General features: G+C 38.5%; 1 protein-coding gene across 3 annotated transcripts in view; it reads left to right on the forward strand.

Moving 5' to 3' along the window:
• The window catches only part of col11a1a (collagen, type XI, alpha 1a), a 240,558-nt gene that overhangs the window by 114,434 nt on the left and 101,417 nt on the right, over positions 1-24,707 (forward strand). For all 3 annotated transcript variants that reach the window (XM_061922326.1, XM_061922327.1, XM_061922328.1), the window contains 12 exons: positions 1,691-1,747; positions 6,041-6,094; positions 6,260-6,313; positions 9,027-9,080; positions 9,179-9,232; positions 12,503-12,556; positions 12,735-12,779; positions 15,676-15,729; positions 15,812-15,856; positions 19,201-19,254; positions 19,513-19,557; positions 19,674-19,727. In XM_061922326.1, the coding sequence (XP_061778310.1) occupies positions 1,691-1,747; positions 6,041-6,094; positions 6,260-6,313; positions 9,027-9,080; positions 9,179-9,232; positions 12,503-12,556; positions 12,735-12,779; positions 15,676-15,729; positions 15,812-15,856; positions 19,201-19,254; positions 19,513-19,557; positions 19,674-19,727 (624 nt within the window). The remainder of the gene's footprint in view (positions 1-1,690; positions 1,748-6,040; positions 6,095-6,259; positions 6,314-9,026; positions 9,081-9,178; positions 9,233-12,502; positions 12,557-12,734; positions 12,780-15,675; positions 15,730-15,811; positions 15,857-19,200; positions 19,255-19,512; positions 19,558-19,673; positions 19,728-24,707) is intronic.

Genomic DNA, 24,707 nt, shown 5'->3' on the forward strand with positions numbered 1-24,707 from the left:
TCTTTTTCAAAATAAAATCCCGCTTTTCCCCAAATTTCCAGGAAGTTTCCATTGAAATAAATGGGAAATGTTTCCAAATTGCACAATTCCCACATTTTTCAACCCATTCAAACCATTCCACCTTCAACACATTCTACTCATCCTGGACATTCAAACTACCATTTTTCCACATTTCAACAAATTTCCAGGAATTCCTGTTTTTTGGTAAATAATTTCCACCCTTCTTAAGTTCAACTACTCCTTTCCCATTTTTCAACCGTCCCCCCGTCAAAATGCTCCTCATATTCAGCACAAAAACCAAGTTGGTTAAAGAACGAGAAAAATTCCTGGTTTTCCCGAAATTCCAGAATTTCTCAATTTAAAAAAACTGTTACTACTTCAACATTTCTCGACCGATTTAAACAATTCCAACAACAACCAATTCAGCTCATTCAGGACATTCATGCTCCTAATCGTTTTCAAAATGAAATCCCGCTTTTTCCCAAATTTCCCGGAAGTTTCCATTGAAATAAATGGGAAATGTTTCCAAATTGCTCAATTCCCACATTTTTCAACCCATTCAAACCATTCCAACATCAACACATTCTACTCAACCTGGACATTCAAACTACCAATTTACACATTCAACAAATTTCCAGGAATTCCTGTTTTTTGGTCAACTATTTCCACCCTTCTTATGTTCAACTACTCCTTTCACAATTTTCAACCTATTTCAACCGCTCTCCTCCGTCAAAATGCTCCTCATATTCAGTACAAAAACCAAGTTGGTTAAAGAACGAGAAAAATTCCTGCTTTTCTCGAAATTCCAGGAATTTCTCAATTTAAAAAAACTGTTACTACTTCAACATTTCTCGACCGTTTTAAACAATTCCAACACCAACCAATTCAGCCCATTTAGGACATTCATGCTCCTAATCTTTTTCAAAATAAAATCCCGCTTTTCCCCAAATTTCCAGGAAGTTTCCATTGAAATAAATGGGAAATGTTTCCAAATTGCACAATTCCCACATTTTTCAACCCATTCAAACCATTCCACCTTCAACACATTCAACTCATCCTGGACATTCAAACTACCATTTTTCCACATTTCAACAAATTTCCAGGAATTCCTGTTTTTTGGTAAATAATTTCCACCCTTCTTAAGTTCAACTACTCCTTTCCCATTTTTCAACCGTCCCCCCGTCAAAATGCTCCTCATAGTCAGGACAAAAACTAAGTTGGTTAAAGAACTAGAAAAATTCCTGGTTCCCCCAAAATTCCAGGAATTTCTCAATTTAAAAAAACTGTTACTACTTCAACATTTCTCGACCGATTTAAACAATTCCAACACCAACCAATTCAGCTCATTCAGGACATTCATGCTCATAATCTTTTTCAAAATAAAATCCCGCTTTTTCCCAAATTTCCAGGAAGTTTCCATTGAAATAAATGGGAAATTTTTCCAAATTGCACAATTGCCACATTTTTCAACACATTCAAACCATTCCAACATCAACACATTCAACTCAACCTGGACATTCAAACTAACACTTTCCCAAGTTAAAATAGACTACATCCTTATTGTCCAACACAAGGGACAAACTGCACTAAAATACAAACATTGTCACATATGCAGCATAGAATTGACACAATATTCATATTTGTGTTGCAAATCCTTTATGACATGACTGACTGCTTGTTTACCTGGCAGTTGGCCATGAGGGGACCTCCGGGGCCGATGGGCTTGACAGGAAGATCGGGGCCGGTGGTGAGTAATTTTTTTTTTTTTTTAAATAATAACCCTGATTTTTTTACATTTCCTCAATGAAAGGGAAACTACCTGCAAAAGTCTTGTTTTTTTTAAAAAACTGAAGTAAATGAACTTGGTGCTGGTTGCTATCTCGGTGCTACCAGCTGCTTAGAAAATGTGTTCCAACACCCCCCCCCCCCCCCCCCCCCCCCCCCCAACACCCGTCTTCTCCTCGGGCTTGTTGACACATGATTCACTTATTATCTGCTGCGAGGAGGAACAAAGACTTTGCGAGGACGGTTCAATCAATTGGACTGGCTCTTGTCCAAGTATTACATTGTAATCCCAAATCTATGCAAACTATTTTTTGTTGTTGGTTTTTTTTGCATTGCGTGCGCAGTTAGTTTACTTTAAGGCCTACTGAAAGCCACTACTAGCGACCACGCAGTCTGATAGTTTATATATCAATGATGAAATATTAACGTTGCAACACATGCCAACACGGCCTTTTTGGTTTACTAAATTGCAATTTTAAATTTCCCGCGACGTATCCTGTTGAAAACGTCGCGGAATGACGACGCGTGCGCATGACGTCACCGGTTGTAGCGGACAATGTTCTTCCAGCGACGCTCACGGCAAAAAGTCGTCTGCTTCAATCGCATAATTCCACAGCGTTCTGTACATCTATGTTGCTGGATCTTTTGCAATTTCTTCAATTAATAATGGAGACGTCAAAGAAGAAAGCTGTAGGTGGGAAGCGGTTAGCAACACAAACACAGCCGGTGTTTCCTTGTTTACATTCCCGAAGGTGAAGCTTTAATATGGAACAGAGCGGTCAAGTGAACATGGTTCCCGACCACATGTCAACCTGTAGGTTTCGGTGAGAAAATTGTGGTAAAAAGTCGGCTCTTACCGTAGACATGAGCGGAGCTTGCGTCCTCCTGCAGCTGCGGACTCTCTTACCTCCTCTCACCAGAGACACTGGCGGTCACCACACCCGCGGCCACACCCCTCCGACTTTTAAGTACCTTATAATCTCGCTGAAACACTAGTAACACAATAAGCAGATACGGGATTTTTCCAGAAATATCCTAGTAAATGTGTCGAGTCTTTCATTCTCATTATCCTCATCCACAAATCTTTCATCCTCGCTCAAATTAATAGGGAAATCGTCGCTTTCTTGGTCCGAATCGCTCTCGCTGCTGGTGGCCATGATTGTAAACAATGTTCAGATGTGAGGAGCTCCACAACCCGTGATGTCACGGGCACATGGTCTGCTACTTCCGGTACAGGCAAGGCTTTTTTATTAGCGACCAAAAGTTGCGAACTTTATCGTCGATGTTCTCTACTAAATCCTTTCAGCAAAAATATGGCAATATTGCGAATGGACCTGCTATCCCCGTTTGAATAAGAAAATCTCATTTCAGTAGGCCTTTAATTTTGTGTTAATATAAGCTCTTTAGAGCCCAGAATCTTCTTTGTTGACATCTGCATTCGCAAGAGGTTGTGTCTAATAAATATGAATAATAAATAGGACCACTTTTAATTTTGGTGGTCCCGAATTGGATGTTTTAAAAAACGTATTTTTGTGTGAATGTTGTCTGTCTATATGAGGTGGTGACTTGTCCAGGGTGTACGCCGCCTTCCGCCCGAATGTAGCTAAAATAGGGATAAGCGGTGGAAAATTGATGGATAGATGAATTTATTTATTTATTTATTTTTATTTTCCAGCTGACTGTTTACACTGCAATTAAAATGTGATTTTTATCCGACTCCAGTGTAAATGCGCACTTTGATAAAGTGAACACAAAGGAAGTTGACCGGGAAAATAAAAGCTTATAGCCCGTTCCTTGTTCTATTTTTATGTTTTATTTTAAATGTATTTTATCATACATGTTTGTTTTATTCGTTACTTCTTTATGTTCATGTGTTATTTATTTTGTTATTGTATGAAAACACTTGATTATCGTTATTGGAATTGCTAAATGTGTGGTAGTAAAATAAAGTTTTGGGGAAAACCGGGAGGAAGTCGCTACTACTACTACAAAATAAAATAAAAATTGCGACACCATAAACATGAGTGTTTTTACGTGAAAATAAATTAAAGTGATGTAATGTATAAATGGATGAATGTAGTTTGATATATTTAGGAGGTTTCTAATATTTTAATGGTTGTTAAGTAGAGGAAACGCGGACATCAGCGTTGGTCGACGTGAGCTTTATTTTTCAACTCACATGTAAGCGTAAATTCCGGTCTTTCTTCAGTCGTTATTTCTTCAAAATCAAAATATATATTCATAAATTACATAAGTAGTATATTATTTGTGCACTATTGACGAAAAAATTCGGTCGTCTTAAATTAAAAAAAACTGAAACCGGATGTTGTGATGAAGAATCCACTTCCGCTGGCGATTGCGTATTTCCGGCCCGCACGAGTGACGTAGCTCGACCCAAAGCCGAGGCAAAAAAAAAAGGTAACTCATTTAATTAATTAAAAAATAATGATAATAACATTAATTATGTACATATGTACATTAATCACAGGATTTATTTAGACCCCACATACTTTGGTCACCTGGAAGGTTTATTTACATAATCATTGAACAGGTCAGTGCTTACTGTGCGACTGTCACATTGTTTTCAAAATTCAAAATAAACAAATAATATATATATATATTTTTAGCACATACATGTTGTGCATTCAAGTAAATACTTTAAAACAGGGGTCACCAACACGTTGCCCGCGGGCACCAGGTTGCCCATAAGGACCAGAGGAGTCGCCCTCTGGCCTGTTCTAAAAATAGCTCAAATAGCAGCACTTACCAGTGAGCTGCCTCTATTTTTTACATTTTATTTATTTACCAACAAGCTGGTCTCGCTTTGCTCGACATTTTAAATTCTAAGAGAGACAAAACTTAAATAGAATTTGAAAATCCAAGAAAATATTGTAAAGACTTGGTCTTCACTTGTTTGAATAAATTCTTTCTTTTTTTTTACTTTGCTTCTTATAACTTTCAGAAAGACAATTTTAGAGAAAAAAATACAACCTTAAAAATTATTTTAAGATTTTTAAACACATATATCTTTTTACCTTTTAAATTCTTTCCTCTTCTTTCCTGACAATTTAAATCAATGTTTTAAGTATTTTTTTTTTCTTTATTGTAAAGAATAATAAATACATTTTAATTTAATTCTTCATTTTAGCTTCTGTTTTTTCGAGGAAGAATATTTGTGAAATATTTCTTCAAACTTATTATGATTAAAATTTAAAAAAAAATTCTGGAAAATCTGTAGAATCAAATTTAAATCTTATTTTAAAATGTTTTTAATTTCTTTTAAAATTTTTGTTCTGGAAAATCTAGAAGAAATAATTATTTGTCTTTGTTAGAAATATAGCTTGGTCCCATTTGTTATATATTCCAACAAAGTGCTGATGGGATTTTAACCTATTTAAAACATGTCATCAAAATTCTAAAATTAATCTTAATCAGGAAAAATTACTAATGTTCCATACATTTTTTTTTTTTTTTTATTAAAAAATATTCGAATTAGCTAGTTTTTCTATTCATTTTTTTCGGTTGAATTTAGAATTTTAAAAGAGTCGAAATTGAAGATAAACTGTTTAAAAATCCATCCATCCATTTTCTACCGCTTATTCCCTTTCGGGGTTGCGGGGGGCACTGGCGCCTATCTCAGATACAATTTAATTTTAATTTTTTTTGTGTTTTCTCCTCTTTTAAACCGTTCAATTAAGTGTTTTTTTCATCATTTTTTCTTTACTAAAAACCTTCCGTAAAAGGAAAAAAAATGTACGACGGAATGACGGACAGAAATACCCATTTTTTAATATATATATAGATTTATTTATTAAAGGTAAATTGAGCAAATCGGCTATTTCTAGCGATTTATTTAAGTGTGTATCAAACTGGTAGCCCTTCGCATTAATAATTACCCAAGAAGTAGCTCTTGCTTTCAAAAAGGTTGGTGACCCCTGCTTTAAAACATGTTCCTGTGTGACATTCTGATGATAAAATTGCATTAGTGCACAAATATTGGGCTTTTTTTAATTTTTTTTATTTATACAGGTAATTATTAGTCGAATTAAAAACAAAAATCATTTGACACAACCAATAATAACTAAAGCCTTTGACCAGTTACACAGGTCAAGGTTGGACGTTGTATTGTAGCTAAATGGCGCCCCCTACTGGTTGTATTCAAACAAACCCTGCCTTTGTTGGAGGGGAAAAAAAGTGCCCAGGTGACAGTTTTAGAGACCACATGTTGACCTGAGTCCTCTCCTCTCCTCTCAAGGGCCTGCCAGGTTCTAATGGGCTGAAGGGTGAAGCTGGAGACCACGGCCCTCAGGTGAGTACAAAAATTTAAATGGCGCATCTGTCAACGTTTGTAAAATGAGGGAACACGTTCCGCCGTCACCGTGGTTACCATCCTTGTTCAAGTTAAAAATATGAGGAATTTACGGGAACTATTTGAACAGAGGATTTTGTGAATGGTCCTTATGTGTGTCCGTAGGGTCCCCGTGGCGTTCAAGGGCCTCCCGGACAAACTGGGAAAGCCGGAAAAAGGGTGAGTGAACTCAATGACCCTCCCTCACGCTTCGTGCGGGTTTGTCGCACGCAGTTGTTGGAGAGGATTATTCCCCAACCCAACAAGCAATCGCTTGATACGTGCTGTAAGGCTTTCAGGCCGCGGATCAATGGCCGCTCTTTTAATCCGTCTGAAAATGCCAAAGTGAGTTACTGAGGACGTGAGGGCCCCAATTAGTGGCAACTTGCAGTCAATCTTTACCAATTTATTAATAAACAGGAACCAGTTAAAGGTGAATCACTAATACGAGTCTGAATAATGAGTCAAAGAGGATGTATTATTGACTAATTTACTAATGAACAGAAACCAGTTATAGATGAATCACTAATACAAGTTTAAATAATGAGTCAAAGAGGATGTATTATTGACTGACTCATTTACTAATAAACATGAACCAGTTATGGACGAATCACTAATATTGGTTGGAATAATGAGTCAAAGAGGATGTATTATTGACTGACTAATTTGCTGATACACACAAACCAGTTATAGGTGAATCACTCATACGGTCGGAATAATGAGTCAAAGAGGATGTATAATTGACTAATTTACTAATGAACAGAAACCAGTTATAGATGAATCACTAATACAAGTTTGAGTAATGAGTCAAAGAGGATGAACAATCGACTGACTAATTTACTAATAAACACAAACCAGGTATAGACAAATCACTAATACAAGTTTGAATAATGAGTCAAAGATGATGTATAATTGACTGACTAATTTACTAATGAACAGAAACCAGTTATAGATGAATCACTAATACAAGTTTGAATAATGAGTCAAAGAGGATGAACAATTGATTGAATAATTTACTAATAAATGCAAACCAGATATAGATGAATTACTAATACAAGTTTGAATAATGAGTCAAAGAGGATGTATTATTGACTGACTAATTTGCTGATAAACACAAGCCAGTTATAGATTAATCACTCATACGGTCGGAATAGTGAGTCAAAGAGGATGTATTATTGACTAATTTACTAATGAACAGAAACCAGTTATAGGTGAATCACTAATACAAGTTTGAATAATGAGTCAAAGAGGATGAACAATTGATTGAATAATTTACTAATTAACATGAACCAGGTATTGGCGAATCCCTAATACTAGTTTGAATAATGAGTCAAAGAGGATGTGTTATTAACTGACTAATTTGCTAATAAATACAAACCAGTTATAGGCGAATAACTAACATAAGTTTGAATAATGCGTCAAAGAGGATGTATTATTGACTGACTAATTTATTAATACACACAAACCAGTTATAGGTGAATCACTAATACTAGTTTGAATAATGAGTCAAAGAGGATGAACAATTGATTGAATAATTTACTAATAAACACAAACCAGTTATTAGCGAATCCCTAATACTAGTTGAAATAATGAGTCAAAAAGGATGTATTATTGACTGACTAATTTGCTGATACACACAAACCAATTATAGGTTAATCACTCATACGGTCGGAATAATGAGTCAAAGAGGATGTATTATTGACTAATTTACTAATGAACAGAAACCAGTTATAGATGAATCCCTAATACAAGTTTGAATAATGAGTCAAAGAGGATGAACAATTGATTGAATAATTTACTAATAAACACAAACCAGTTATGGACGAATCACTAATATAAGCTTGAATAATGAGTCAAAGAGGATGTATTATTGACTGACTAATTTATTAATACACACAAACCAGTTATAGGTTAATCACTATTACATGTTTGAATAATGAGTTAAAGAGGATGTATTATTGACTGACTAATTTACTGATAAACACAAACCAGTTATGGACGAATCACTAATACTAGTTTGAATAATGAGTCAAAGAGGATGTATTATTGACTGACTCATTTACTATTAAACAAGAACCAGTTATAGGCGAATAACTAACATAAGTTTGAATAATGAGTCAAAGAGGATGTATTATTGACTGACTAATTTATTAATACACACAAACCAGTTATAGGTTAATCACTATTACATGTTTGAATAATGAGTTAAAGAGGATGTATTATTGACTGACTAATTTACTGATAAACACAAACCAGTTATGGACGAATCACTAATACTAGTTTGAATAATGAGTCAAAGAGGATGTATTATTGACTGACTCATTTACTATTAAACAAGAACCAGTTATTGGCGAATCCCTAATACAAGTCTGAATAATGAGTCAAAGAGGATGTATAATTTACTAATTTACTAATGAACAGAAACCAGTTATAGATGAATCACTAATACAAGTTTGAATAATGAGTCAAAGAGGATGTATTATTGACTGACTCATTTGCTGATAAACACAAACCAGTTATAGATTAACCACTAATACAGTCTGAATAATGAGTCAAAGAGGATGTATTATTGACTGATTAATTTGCTGATAAACACAAACCAGTTATGGACGAATCACTAATACAAGTCTGAATAATGAGTCAAAGAGGATGTATTATTGACTGACTCATTTACTAATAAACATGAACCAGTTATAGACGAAGAACTACTACAAGTCTGACTAATGAGTCAAAGAGGATATATTATTCACTCTTACTACACTATCTGTAGTACAATTAAAACATATTTCGCATTCTTTGCATAATATATGAATATTGTTGATAGTTTCCACACCTCTGCCTTCACTCTGCGTTTTTCACTGGTAAAACTTGTGTATTTGGATCCTCTCTCCAGGGCCGTGCAGGAGCTGACGGTGCACGCGGCATGCCTGGAGAGCCAGGCAGCAAGGTACCACCTATGCCAGTTCATCTTTTGGGGTGTTTTTTTGCACAAAAAAATAGGACGCGGCTCATGTTTAATTTATTTTTTATTTTTTTGTAAAATAGGGTGACCGAGGCTTTGATGGACTCCCTGGACTGCCCGGTGAAAAAGGACACAGAGTGAGTGCAATTCCATTTCAGACTGCAAAATAAGTCAAAATTGTTTCTCCTTGTTTGATGAGCTTTGATGAGTTTGTCTCTTTAGGAGGAAGATGCTAAACATGTTACACAGAGAAAACAGGGTGGCGTCGCTCCCCTTAATTAATAATCACATCCTTTATGGCAAATAAACTGCATTTCGTAGCATCTTAGGTATCACTACCAGGTATTATTATCACTGGAGGACAATGCTAAACATGTTACTCAGAGAAAACAATGTGCCGTCGCTCCCTTAAATTAATAATCACATCTTTTATGGCTAATAAACTGCATTTTTACTATCTTAAAGGGGAACACTATCACAATTCCAAAAGGGTTAAAAACAATAAAAATCAGTTCCCAGTAGCTTGTTGTATTTTTGGAAGTTTTTTTCAAATTTTTACTGGTCTCGGAATATCCCTAAATAAAGCTTTAAAGTGCCTTATTTTCGCTGTCTTCAAAACCACTATCCATTTCCCTGTGACGTCACACAGTGCTGCCAATGTAAACAAACAATGGGAATACCACAGCAAGATATAGCGACATTAGCTCGGATTCAGACTCGGATTTCAGCGGTTTAAGCGATTCAACAGATTACGCATGTATTGAAAGAGATGGTTGGAGTATGAAAGTATTGAAGAAGAAACTGAAGCTATTGACGCTATTCATAGCCATAGCATGGCCGAATAGCTGCGTTAGCATCGCCGTTAAAATGTGCGGACCAAACGATCAGGACTTTCGCATCTTGTGACACTGGAGAAACATAAATCCGTCGATTGGTAAGTGTTTGTTTCGCATTAAATGTGGGTGGAAGGAAACGTAACATAGTTGCAAATGCATCTGCAGGTTATCCATACATCTCTGTGCCATGTCTGCTTTAGCACCGCCGGTAAATAGCATGTTAGCGTCGATTAGCGTAGCATGTTAGCATCGATTAGCTGGCAGTCACGCCGCAACCAAATATGTCTGATTCGCACATAAGTCAACATCAACAAAACTCACCTTTGTGATTTCGTTGACTTTATCGTTGCAAATGCATCTGCAAGTTATCCATACATCTCTGTGCCATGTCTGCTTTAGCATCGCCGGTAAAATGTGGAGACACTCTGGCACATTCAATGGGGGTCTGGCGGCAGACACTTTGGCATCTTGGGGCCAGTGGTGCAACTTGAATCCCTCCCTGTTAGTGTTGTTACACCCTCCGACAACACACCGACGAGGCATGATGTCTCCAAGGTTCCAAAAAATAGTCGAAAAAACGGAAAATAACAGATCTGAGACCCCAATGTTTACAATGTGTTGAAAATGAAAATGGCGGCTGTATTACCTCGGCGACGTCACGTTCTGACGTCGTCGCCTCCAGAGCGATAAACAGAAAGGCGTTTAATTCGCCAAAATTCACCCATTTAGAGTTCGGAAATCGGTTCAAAATATATATGGTCTTTTTTGTACACCATCAAGGTATATATTGACGCTTACATAGGTCTGGTGATAATGTTCCCCTTTGAGTATCACTACCAAGTGTTATTATCACTGGAGGACGATGCTAAACATGTTACACAGAGAAAACAGTGTGGCATCGCTCCCCTAAACTAATAATCTCATCTTTTATGGCAAATAAACTGCATTTTGTAGCATCTTAGGTATCACTACCGAGAGATATTATCACTGGAGGACGACGTTAAACATGTTACACAGAGAAAACAGTGTGGCGTTGCTCTCCTAAACGAATAGTCACATCCTTTATGGCAAATAAACTGCATTTCGTAGTATCTTAGGTATCACTACTAAGAGTTATTATCACTGGAGGACAACGCTAAACATGTTACACAGAGAAAACAGTGTTCTGTCGCTCCTCGAAATTAATAATCACATATTTTATGGCAAATAAACTGCATTTCGTAGCATCTTAGGTATCATTACCGAGAGTTATTATCACTGGAGGACGATGCTAAACATGTTACACAGAGAAAACAGGGTGGCGTCGTTCCCTTAAATTAATAATCACATCCTTTATGGCAAATAAACTGCATTTTTTAGCATCTTCGGTATCACTACGAAGAGTTTTTATCACTGGAGGACAACACTCAACATGTTACACAGAGAAAACAGTGTGGCATCACTACCCTAAATTAATAATCACATCTTTTATGGCAAATAAACTGCATTTCTTAAACCCGTTCAAGATTAGGCAAACAAGCAGTGCGAATCAAGGGGTGGTGAAGGTTTTGTGTGTATATATGCCCACTGTCTTGGGTGTGTCGATGTAGTGTCCATAGGCCTGGGGCCGTTCTGCATGCAAGCAAAAGTTCGACTCCAGGTGTCGTTGAGGAGGGAGGGAGGTCAAAAGCGTCCATCATTGAGGAGTCCTAGAGGGATGTTTTCAGAACAGCCTGCTCCTGTTGTTGCAGCGTCAAGGCCATTCGAGGGAGTCAAATCATAGATTAGGACTTTTGTTTTTTTCCGCGAGCAGACATTACAATGGCTTGTCTGTTCTATTCGTCCATGCTGGCTCTCATACCCAATTTTTCCCTTTCAACCAGCTTTTCCGTGATGTGATCCATCTTGCGATTCAGTTCAGAAATCACCCCAGTCTGTGGTCCCACAGACTGGTGCCCAAACCTTCCATTGCGACGAACGGCCTTTGGGCTCCTTGAGTGGCTGATTCCTTAGTATCTTAGGTATCACTACCAGGTGTTATTATCACTGGAGGATGACGTTAAACATGTCACACAGAACAAAAAACAAGCCAGGAGCAGGCATGCTAATAACTAAGCTAACCTAGCTTTAAACAATTTAAGAAGTGTTACAGCAGAAAGTAAGTAATAATTACCGGGAAATTCACAAGTAGATCAATAGGAGTTAAAGAGAGTATAAAATAAAAGTTGGTGTATCCGCATTTTCACAGCCAGTACCAAAGGTAGTATCAGTACATGATCGGTACTAGAGTGATCAGATCAATACATCTATTTTCTCCAAATGGATTTTGTTGTTGTTTTCGTTCATCTTCACAAGCTCAGGGAATAATTCCTCGGATACACAAGGACTTTGGGGGCAAAAAGCTAAGGGTTTTAATTAAGTAGTCGATAGTAGTTTATGACTTTGTTAGGTTATTGTGTAGTATTGACTTAGTCTGGATCAAACCTCATAATAAAATCATAACGAATGTAATAAAACTGAATAAATAGAGTGTTTTTATAAGGTAGGATATGACAAAAGGAATTTGCTGATTTGACTAATCTCATTTGTCAGGGCGAGCCGGGGCCAATGGGACCCACCGGTGCTTCTGGAGAGGACGGACAGAGGGTGAGTACTTCTAAACACACCTCCGCCAACAACTTTTATGGAGGTGGACATATTGAGCCCTCGGGCGGTTTGTAAGGGGCGTTGGGTTGCACCTATCCTCCCTATCAAAACTCCAGCAGTTTGATTTTGAAGCAATGTTTGTTAATGTCCAAACCGTGAATGTGTTTTCTCCACACAGGGCGAAGATGGAGAGATTGGGCCCCGAGGGTTGGCTGGCGAGAGTGTAAGGCTGTCACATGTTTACCATCCTCAGAATCTACTAATTAGTTCATCATGGTTAATCAACATTTGCAATTTTACCTGAAATATTCCCATTTTTTGCCTGTACGGTAGTGTCAGGTTCAAATACTGATGACATCTATTGAACAAGACAAGAAGCAAGGAATTACACAGAGGCAGAATTAAATTTGGCTCCATCAGATAGATAGATAGATAGATAGATAGATAGATAGATAGATAGATAGATAGATAGATAGTACTTTGATTCTTTCAGGAGAGTTTCCTCAGGAAAAAATAAAAAACCCCATGCTCATGCTCTGCCGAAAGATTGTACTTCTCCTCTTTTATTTGGACTTTCCATTATTACACGGCAACAGCTGTTTCTAAGGGACAGGGGTCGTAAACAGCCATCGCCTTTGATTAAAACAGTTAAAAGAAAAGGTCCTAAACAGTTCAAAGAAAAGCTTTGTAGTTTTTGGGTCAAGACCATATATTTATGTGGATTACAATACATGAAAGAAACAGAACACCTTCATGTTGCTTCCCATCCTACACAGCGGAGTTTTACAAGCCTTCTGCTTGGTAGGATTAAAGACGGCTTTTTGTCCGCTCGCCGAGGAAATCATTGAAACACAAAGTTTTGTGATAACTTAGATGCAGTCATTCTGACAAGTAGTACCTCGATTAACGAGCGTAATTAATATATATATATATATATATATATATATATAGAACTCAACCTAATGGGACAATGAGAAACCTTGGTGAGGACCGCAGATGTGGAGACCCCCCTCCCCTAGGGCGACCGGTGCCATGGACGTCGAGTGGATCTAACATAATATTGTGAGAGTCCAGTCCATAGTGGATCTAACATAATAGTGAGAGTCCAGTCCATAGTGGATCTAACATAATAGTGAGAGTCCAGTTAATAGTGGATCTAGCATAATATTGTGAGAGTCCAGTCCACAGTGGATCTAATATAATAGTGAGGGAGTCCAGTCCATAGTGGATTTAACATAATAGTGAGTGCAGTCCACAGTGGATCTAACATAATAGTGTGAGACTCCAGTCCATAGTGGATTTAACATCATAGTGAGAGTCCAGTCCATAGTGGATCTAACATAATAGTGTGAGAGTCCAGTCCATAGTGGATCTAACATAATATTGTGAGAGTCCAGTCCATAGTGGATCTAACATAATAGTGAGAGTCCAGTCCATAGTGGATCTAACATAATAGTGAGAGTCCAGTTCATAGTGGATCTAGCATAATATTGTGAGAGTTCAGTCCACAGTGGATCTAATATAATAGTGAGGGAGTCCAGTCCATAGTGGATTTAACATAATAGTGAGTGCAGTCCACAGTGGATCTAACATAATAGTGTGAGACTCCAGTCCATAGTGGATTTAACATCATAGTGAGAGTCCAGTTCATAGTGGATCTAACATAATACTGTGAGAGTCCAGTCCATAGTGGATCTAACATAATAGTGAGAGTCCAGTCCATAGTGGATCTAACATAATAGTGAGAGTCCAGTTCATAGTGGATCTAACATAATAGTGATAGTCCAATCCATAGTGGTTCTAGCATAATATTGTGAGAGTCCAGTCCATAGTGGATCTAACATAATAGTGAGAGTCCAATCCATAGTGGATCCAGCATAACTTTGTGAGAGTCCAGTCCATAGTGGATCTAGCATAACATTGTGAGAGTCCAGTCCATAGTGGATCTAACATAATAGTGAGAGTCCAATCCATAGTGGATCTAGCATAACTTTGTGAGAGTCCAGTCCATAGTGGATCTAACATAAGAGTGAGAGTCAAGGCATAGTGCATCTAACATCATAGTGATAGTCCAATCCATAGTGGATCTAGCATAATATTGTGAGAGTCCAGTCCATAGTGGATCTGATATAATAGTGAGAGTCCAATCCAAAGTGGATCTAGCATAACATTGTGAGAGTCCAATCCAAAGTGGATCTAGCATAACATTGTGAGAGTCCAGTCCATAGTGGATCTAGCATAACTTTGTGAGAGTCCAGTCCATAGTGGATCCAACATAATAGTGAGAGTCCAATCCATAGTGGATCTAGCAGAATATTGTGAGAGTCCAGTCCATAGTGGATCTAATATAATAGTGAGAGTCCAATCCAAAGTGGATCTAGCATAACATTGTGAGAGTCCAGTCCATAGTGGATCTAGCATAACTTTGTGAGAGTCCAGTCCATAGTGAATCCAACGTAATAGTGAGAGTCCAATCCATAGTGGATCTAGCATAATATTGTGAGAGTCCAGTCCATAGTGGATCTAACATAATAGTGAGAGTCATCACCTGTAATACAAATCTACTACAGTCATCTTGTATTGATTAAACTAAATTATATTGGTCTTAATATCTTTAATGTATAAAATATATCAAGTTGATCCTCGATCCTCCACTAGTCTGTAATGGTGAGCGCTAAAGTCTCAACCTGCGGACCCTGAGACCTCACTAAACTATCCAATTTGTTTATTTATCTGAGTGTTTTAGCCTTTTTTTTTTAGAAAGGTGGAAAACGTCCCAAAGTAGATCTGATTATTTGTGGGGATCACCTATTAGCTTAGGTTGCGTGCATAACAAAACGTTTTGTAGTCGACCGATGGTCGATTATGGGCAAAATCTAGCAAATCAGATTGGACTGAAAATCCTTAGCTCTAAATAAAGTCCATCCCTCTATTTTTTGACGCCCATATTATGTTTTAGTTTATGTACAGAGCGCACGTCAGAATCCAAGGCCGCACCAGTTTTGGATCATTTCCATCTGTAGTCCTTAGTCTAAAAAGTATCTACAAGTGGTGCACACAAGCATTTTTAGTATTGCTTACAAGTGAATTGGTGTTTTTTTTATTTTTGTCCCCTGCAGGGTCCAAGAGGTTTATTGGGACCCCGCGGTTCCCCGGGACCCCCTGGATCACCTGTACGCCTCTCACACTATCCGACAATGTTTCACTTCCTGTCGTTGGTATAAGGTGAAATGTTTTGCTATTTGTCCCCGGCAGGGTGTTGCTGGGGTTGATGGGCCACCCGGTCCAAAAGGAAACATGGTAAGATGCTAACTTCCTGTCTAATGTTTGTATGTTTATATTTAAAACTAAAAAAAAACTATTCAAGTAACCCAGCAGGCACAAGACATTGATACAACGTTGACTTTACGTCCTTTAAAACTGACTTTGAAACAACGTTGCAAAATGTTAGTATATTGAGACAATGTTGTTGGTGGGAAAATGACCAAATTTCAACGGTCAAATTAGCGTCACAACTGGACATTGATTAAACGTCGTTAAAAAGCACGTTGTTTCAACGGTAGGTTTGAGTTGTATAATGTTGTTTGGAAAATGACCAAATTTCAACGGTCAAATCGTCACAACCTGACATTGATTAAACGTTGTCAAAAAGTATGTTGTTTCAATGTTAGGTTTGAGTTGTAGAACATTGTTTGGAAAATGACCAAATTTCAACGGTCAAATCCAAGTCAGAACCTGACATTGATTAAACGTTGTCAAAAAGTATGTTGTTTCAACGTTAGGTTTGAGTTGTAGAATATTGTTTGGAAAATGACCAAAATTCAATGGTCAGATCAACGTCAGAACCCAACATTGATTAAACGTCGCCAAAAAGCATGTTGTTTCAACGTTAGGTTTGAGTTGTAGAATATTGTTAGGTAAATGACCAAATTTCAATGGTCAAATCCAAGTCACAACCTGACATTGATTAAACGTTGTCAAAAAGTATGTTGTTTCAATGTTAGGTTTGAGTTGTAGAACATTGTTTGGAAAATGACCAAATTTCAACGGTCAAATCCAAGTCAGAACCTGACATTGATTAAACGTTGTCAAAAAGTATGTTGTTTCAACGTTAGGTTTGAGTTGTAGAATATTGTTAGGTAAATGACCAAATTTCAATGGTCAAATCCAAGTCACAACCTGACATTGATTAAACGTTGTCAAAAAGTATGTTGTTTCAACGTTAGGTTTGAGTTGTAGAATATTGTTAGGTAAATGACCAAATTTCAATGGTCAAATCCAAGTCACAACCTGACATTGATTAAACGTTGTCAAAAAGTATGTTGTTTCAACGTTAGGTTTGAGTTGTAGAATATTGTTTGGAAAATGACCAAAATTCAATGGTCAAATCCAAGTCAGAACCCAACATTGATTAAACGTCGCCAAAAAGCATGTTGTTTCAACGTTAGGTTTGAGTTGTAGAATATTGTTAGGAAAATGACCAAATTTCAACGGTCAAATCCAAGTCACAACCTGACATTGATTAAACGTTGTCAAAAAGTATGTTGTTTCAACGTTAGGTTTGAGTTGTAGAATATTGTTTGGAAAATGACCAAAATTCAATGGTCAAATCAACGTCAGAACCCAACATTGATTAAACGTCGCCAAAAAGCATGTTGTTTCAACGTTAGGTTTGAGTTGTAGAATATTGTTAGGAAAATGACCAAATTTCAACGGTCAAATCCAAGTCACAACCTGACATTGATTAAACGTTGTCAAAAAGTATGTTGTTTCAACGTTAGGTTTGAGTTGTAGAATATTGTTTGGAAAATGACCAAAATTCAATGGTCAAATCAACGTCAGAACCCAACATTGATTAAACGTCGCCAAAAAGCATGTTGTTTCAACGTTAGGTTTGAGTTGTAGAATATTGTTAGGAAAATGACCAAATTTCAACGGTCAAATCCAAGTCACAACCTGACATTGATTAAACGTTGTCAAAAAGTATGTTGTTTCAACGTTAGGTTTGAGTTGTAGAATATTGTTTGGAAAATGACCAAAATTCAATGGTCAAATCAACGTCAGAACCCAACATTGATTAAACGTCGCCAAAAAGCATGTTGTTTCAACGTTAGGTTTGAGTTGTAGAATATTGTTAGGAAAATGACCAAATTTCAACGGTAAAATCCAAGTCACAACCTGACATTGATTAAACGTTGTCAAAAAGTATGTTGTTTCAACGTTAGGTATGAGTTGGTGATTATTGGTTGGAAAATGACCAAAATTCAATGGTCAAATCAACGTCAGAACCCAACATTGAATAAACGTCGTCAAAAAGCATGTTGTTTCAACGTTAGGTTTGAGTTGTATGTTGTTGTTTGGAGAATGACCAAATTTCAATGGTCAAATCAACGTGAAAACCCAACATTGATTAAACGTCGCCAAAAAGCATGTTGTTTCAACGTTGAATTTGTGTTGTGGAATATTGGTTGGGAAATGACCAAAATTCAATGGTCAAATCAACGTCACAACCTGACATTTATTAAACGTCGTCAAAAAGCATGTTGTTTCAATATTAGGTTTGAGTTGTGGAATATTGTTAGGAAAATGACCAAATTTCAACTGTCAAATCAACGTCACAACCTGACATTGATTAAACGTTGTCAAAAAGTATATTGTTTTAACATTAGGTTTGAGTTATAGAATATTGGTTGGAAAATGAACAAAATTCAATGATCAAATCAACGTCAGAACCCAACATTGATTAAACGTTGCCAAAAAGCATGTTGTTTCAACGTTAGGTCGGACTTGCTGAATGTCAGGACTTAATTCAACAAATTCTCAACGTTGTTTCAATGTCTTGTGCCTGCTGGGAAAAGATGGGCATAAAGTTACTTTATGAACCATTAAATACATAAAAACAGGTATCTCATGTGTATTAAAGTATTAATAGCAAGTCCTGTATTGGAATGAATCCCAGGCCATATTTTTAAGTTGTATAAAAAATGGTTATATATATTAAATCAGTATTTTACTGCTATTTTCTTATTTTACATCAATGCAAACTGTCAAGCTTGCCACTGTGTTTTAGTTTTTCCACTGTGTGTTTAGTATATCCTGTCCTTAGTTCCTGTCAGCTCTCTTATTTTGATTCACCTTCCTGTTTGTCTCCCTGCGTGCTTTGTTTCCCCTCAGCTACGGCTGATTGGCACCTGACCACACCTGGTGTCAATCAGCCCGCACCTACTTGTACCTGCTTTGTCTTCCAGTCAGGGCTGGATTATTGTATTGCATCCGATTGGACAACCGCCTACGAGAGCGACATGCAATACAATAATCCAGCCCTGACTGGAAGACAAAGCAGGTACAAATAGGAGCGGGCTGATTGACACCAGGTGTGGCCAGGTGCCAATCAGCCGCATCTGCGGGGAAACAAAGCACTCAGGGAGACAAACAGGAAGAGCTGAACCAAAATAACTACTAAACACACAGAGGAAAAAGTAAATAACAAACAAACTGTCAGTGGCAAGCCTGACACAAACTACCTTAAATTATTTTGATATTCGTCCTGTTGTTAGGCAGAAACTCTGACGCCTGACAATACAAACAAGCGACACTTTTGAGGCACTGCATGTTTTGACCCCTCGTTTCCGTCGTCCTTTCAGGGCCCGCAAGGAGAACCCGGACCACCGGGCCAACAAGGCATCTCAGGGACTCAGGTGAGCTCATGTCAAATGGAATATTCCCAGAGGATCCTGTTCACGTTCGAGGAATTCCAGCAGCTGTCGGAGCAAGCTTGAGTTGTCTTAAAAGGCATTATTGCCCGCGATTAGAAATGTAGAAACAAATGCACACGCCAGCTTCACATATTCCCCCCCCAGCTCAACTCTTTAACACATACCTCACAGTCGATTATGTCTTGAGTGCGTGTGTCGTCATAGCAACCGAGCCTCACTTCTGTGTTATGTGTCACATAGGGTCTCCCCGGTCCCCAAGGCCCTATTGGACCACCCGGTGAAAAGGTACGTACCGATTCTACATGTTTTTGTGCAAAATGTGTCTATTATACGCCAAAAACTATTATGTTTTCCCGACCCTTTGACTCTTGACCCGGTATTTGTGTTTCTCTCTTCTGCAGGGACCGCAGGGCAGGTCAGGTTTACCTGGACTACCCGGGGCTGACGGACCCCCTGTAAGTGTCTTTATGCTTTCAGTACACACATTGTGTACGCAGAAATACAAACCCTGTTTCCATATGAGTTGGGAAATAGTGTTAAATGTAAATATAAACGGAATACAATAATTTGCTAATCATTTTCAACCCATATTCAATTGAATATGCTACAAAGACAACATATTTGATGTTCAAACTCATAACATTCTTAATTATTTTGCAAATAATCATTAACTTTAGAATTTGATGCCAGCAACACGTGACAAAGACGTTGGGAAAGGTGGCAATAAATACTGACAAAGTTGAGGAATGCTCATCAAACACTTATTTGGAACATCCCACAGGTGTGCAGGCTAATTGGGAACAGGTGGGTGCCATGATTGGGTATAAAAACAGCTTCCCTAAAAAATGCTCAGTCTTTCACAAGAAAGGACGGGGCGAGGTACACCCCTTTGTCCACAACTGCGTGAGCAAATAGTCAAACAGTTTAAGAACAAGGTTTCTCAAAGTGCAATTGCAAGAAATGTAGGGATTTCAACATCTACGCTCCATAATATCATCAAAAGGTTCAGAGAATCTGGAGAAATCACTCCACGTAAGCGGCATGGCCGGAAACCAACATTGAATGACCGTGACCTTCGATCCCTCAGACGGCACTGTATCAAAAACCGACATCCATCTCTAAAGGATATCACCACATGGGCTCAGGAACACTGCAGAAAACCACTGTCACTAAATACAGTTGGTCGCTACATCTGTAAGTGCAAGTTAAAGCTCTACTATGCAAAGCGAAAGCCATTTATCAACAACATCCAGACACGCCGCTGGCTTCTCTGGGCCTGAGATCATCTAAGATAGACTGATGCAAAGTGGAAAAGTGTTCTGTGGTCTGACGAGTCCACATTTCAAATTGTTTTTGGAAATATTCGACATCGTGTTATCCGGACCAAAGGGGAAGCGAACCATCCAGACTGTTATCGATGCAAAGTTCGAAAGCCAGTATCTTTGATTTTATGGGTGTGCATTAGTGCCCAAGGCATGGGTAACTTACACATCTGTGAAGGCACCATTAATAATGAAAGGTACATACAGGTTTTGGATTAACATATGCTGCCATCTATGCGCCGTCTTTTTCATGGACGCCCCTGCTTATTTCAGCAGGACAATGCCAAGCCACATTCAGCACGTGTTACAACAGCGTGGCTTCGTAAAAAAAGAGTGCGGGTACTTTCCTGGCCCGCCTGCAGTCCAGACCTGTCTCCCATCAAAAATGTGTGGCGCATTATGAAGCGTAAAATACGACAGCGGAGACCCCGGACTGTTGAACGACTGAAGCTCTACATAAAAGAAGAATGGGAAAGAATTCCACTTTCAAAGCTTCAAAAATTAGTTTGCTCAGTTCCCAAACGTTTATTGAGTATTGTTAAAAGAAAAGGTGATGTAACACAGTGGTGAACATGCCCTTTCCCAACTACTTTGGCATGTGTTGCAGCCATGAAATTCTAAGTTAATTATTATTTGCAAAAAACTAAGTTTATGAGTTTGAACATCAAATATCTTGTCTTTGTAGTGCATTCAATTGATTATGGGTTGAAAATGATTAGCAAATCATTGTATTGCATTTATATTTACATCTAACACAATTTCCCAACTCATATCGAAACGGGGTTTGTACATGAGTTCAATTAAGTATATATTCAATCACCTGCTGAAACTGCCCATTAAACACGTAGGTTTGAACAATTATTTTGACTTGGGGGGCCACATTTAGAGAAAAAAATGTGTCTGGGTGCAGGTATATTTATTTTTAGTAACACTAATACAAAACCTCACAATAATGTCTGATTGAATGCTACATTTTTTATGACAGACAACCTTAAGAAACATGTAATTTTACATTTTTGTATGAACGATAAAACACTGAATATTGACAAAATATGAATGTCACACCCCCTTTCGATCGAAATATTTTACAATCAAGTGAAACGTAACAAATTGCAACAAACAGTGAAATATGAACGCGAGGGGTACACAATAAACCCACTTATAATCTGATATATCACTAAGATTTAGAACAGGGGTCGGGAACCTTTTTGGCTGAGAGAGCCATGAAAGGCAAATATTTTAAAATGTATTTCCGTGAGAGCCACATAATATTTTTTAACACTGAACACAACTTAATGCGTGCATTATCGGAGAAGCAGTAGAAAATGAATGGATGGGTTTTTAAGTCGCGTGGACATCGGGGGCGGTACCTCTGGATTGGCAGACCGGGGTGGTGGTTCCTCTCTTTAAGAAGGGGGACCGGAGGGTGTGTTCCAACTATGGTGGGATCACACTCCTCAGCCTTCCCGGTAAGGTTTATTCAGGTGTACTGGAGAGGAGACTACGCCGGATAGTCGAACCTCGGATTCAGGAGGAACAGTGTGGTTTTCGTCCTGGTCGTGGAACTGTGGACCAGCTCTATACTCTCGGCAGGGTTCTTGAGGGTGCATGGGAGTTTGCCAAACCAGTCTACATGTGCTTCGTGGACTTGGAGAAGGCATTCGACCGTGTCCCTCGGGAAGTCCTGTGGGGAGTGCTCAGAGAGTATGGGGTATCGGACTGTCTTATTGTGGCGGTCCGCTCCCTGTACGATCAGTGTCAGAGCTTGGTCCGCATTGCTGGCAGTAAGTCGGACACGTTTCCAGTGAGGGTTGGACTCCGCCAAGGCTGTCCTTTGTCACCCATTCTGTTTATAACTTTTATGGACAGAATTTCTAGGCGCAGTCAAGGCGTTGAGGGGTTCCGGTTTGGTAACCGCAGGATTAGGTCTCTGCTTTTTGCAGATGATGTGGTCCTGATGGCTTCATCTGGCCGGGATCTTCAGCTCTCACTGGATCGGTTCGCAGCCGAGTGTGATGCGACCGGAATGAGAATCAGCACCTCCAAGTCCGAGTCCATGGTTCTCGCCCGGAAAAGGTTGGGGAGGAGACCCTGCCCCAAGTGGAGGAGTTCAAGTACCTAGGAGTCTTGTTCACGAGTGGGGGAAGAGTGGATCGTGAGATCGACAGGCGGATCGGTGCGGCGTCTTCAGTAATGCGGACGTTGTACCGATCCGTTGTGGTGAAGAAGGAGCTGAGCCGGAAGGCAAAGCTCTCAATTTACCGGTCGATCTACGTTCCCATCCTCACCTATGGTCATGAGCTTTGGGTCATGACCGAAAGGATAAGATCACGGGTACAAGCGGCCCAAATGACTTTCCTCCGCCGTGTGGCGGGGCTCTCCCTTAGAGATAGGGTGAGAAGCTCTGCCATCCGGGAGGAACTCAAAGTAAAGCCGCTGCTCCTTCACATGGAGAGGAGCCAGATGAGGATGTTCGGGCATCTGGTCAGGATGCCACCCGAACGCCTCCCTAGGGAGGTGTTTAGGGCACGTCCAACCGGTAGGAGGCCACGGGGAAGACCCAGGACACGTTGGGAAGACTATGTCTCCCGGCTGGCCCTGGAAGAGCTAGACGAAGTGGCTGGGGAGAGGGAAGTCTGGGTTTCCCTGCTTAGGCTGTTGCCCCCGCGACCCGACCTCGGATAAGCGGAAGAAGATGGATGGATGGATGGATGGATGGGTTTTTAAGTAAGACCAACATTTTTAGAGTAAAATAAGTCTCTTATTCCTTTCAATAACATTGTTATTCTGAAGCTAACCATCCATCCATCCATTTTCTACCACCTGTCCCGCACAGTCATGGTGGAACATGCAAATCCACACAGAAAGATCTCAAACCCGGAATTGAACTCAGGACCTTGTTATTGTGAGGCAAACGCTCTAACCATTGACCCACCGTGCTGCCCACAGTAGTGTGTGTGGGGGAAATGTTCTTATTGAAATATTGATGGAGTGCAGGTCTGGTTGTGAATTCAGTTTTTGAGATGCTCTGCAATAGTAATTAATAGCAGTGTGGGGAAAAATCGATTCGAATACGTTGTGCGATTCAGAATTGATTCTCATTTTTTTTAAAATGTATTATTATTTAAAAAAATAATAATAATTCTATCAATCCAACAAACCACTACACAGCAAAACCATAACAATGCAATCCAATTCCAAAACCGAACCTGACCCAGCAACACTCAGAACTGCAATAAACAGAGCAATTGAGAGGAGACCCAAACCAAAAGTAGTGAAACAAAAATGAATATTATCAACAACAGTATCAATATTAGTTATAATTTCAGCATAGCAGTGATTAAAAATCCCTCATTGACATTATCATTAGACATTTATTAAAAAAATAATAATAATAAAAAACAACAATAGTGTCACAGTGGCTTACACTTGCATGGCATCTCATAAGCTTGACAACACACTGTGTCCAATGTTTTCACAAAGATATAATAAATCATATTGGTTCGTTTTATAGTAAAAACCAATTTAGATTATCGCAATCAGTTGATAAAACATTGTCCTTTACAATTATAAAAGCTTTTTTTTTTAAAGTCTACTACTCTGCTAGCATGTCAGCAGACTGGGGTAAATCCTGCTGAAATCCTATCTATTGAATAAATACAGAATCCTTTTGAATCGGAAAAATATCGTTTTCGAATCGAGAATCGAATCGAAAAAAATCGATATATTATCGAATCGTGACCCCAAGAATCGATATTGAATCGAATCGTGGGACACCCAAAGATTCGCAGCTCTAGTAATGAATAAAAGTACTTTCAAGACTAACACATGACTGAAACACATTTTGGTCAAAACACTTTAACTGAAACTAATTTAAAAACCTGTCAAAATTAACATTGGCTAACATTGTTTTACACTCCATGTTTTTCCCTTTAAAGACACTGAACTGTATATATTTTTTTAAATAATATTTGCTCGAAACAGTGGATGTCTCTGCACAATTATTTGCACTTAAAAATGTATGTTTGTAGTAATAAATATGATTATAACATTTTAACATAATGTTTGTGTTCAATTAAAATAATATAACACTTCTTACCATTAATGCGAAAT

This window comes from Nerophis ophidion, linkage group LG15 (genome assembly GCF_033978795.1).
Source record: "Nerophis ophidion isolate RoL-2023_Sa linkage group LG15, RoL_Noph_v1.0, whole genome shotgun sequence".
Taxonomy (NCBI): Eukaryota; Metazoa; Chordata; class Actinopteri; order Syngnathiformes; family Syngnathidae; genus Nerophis; species Nerophis ophidion.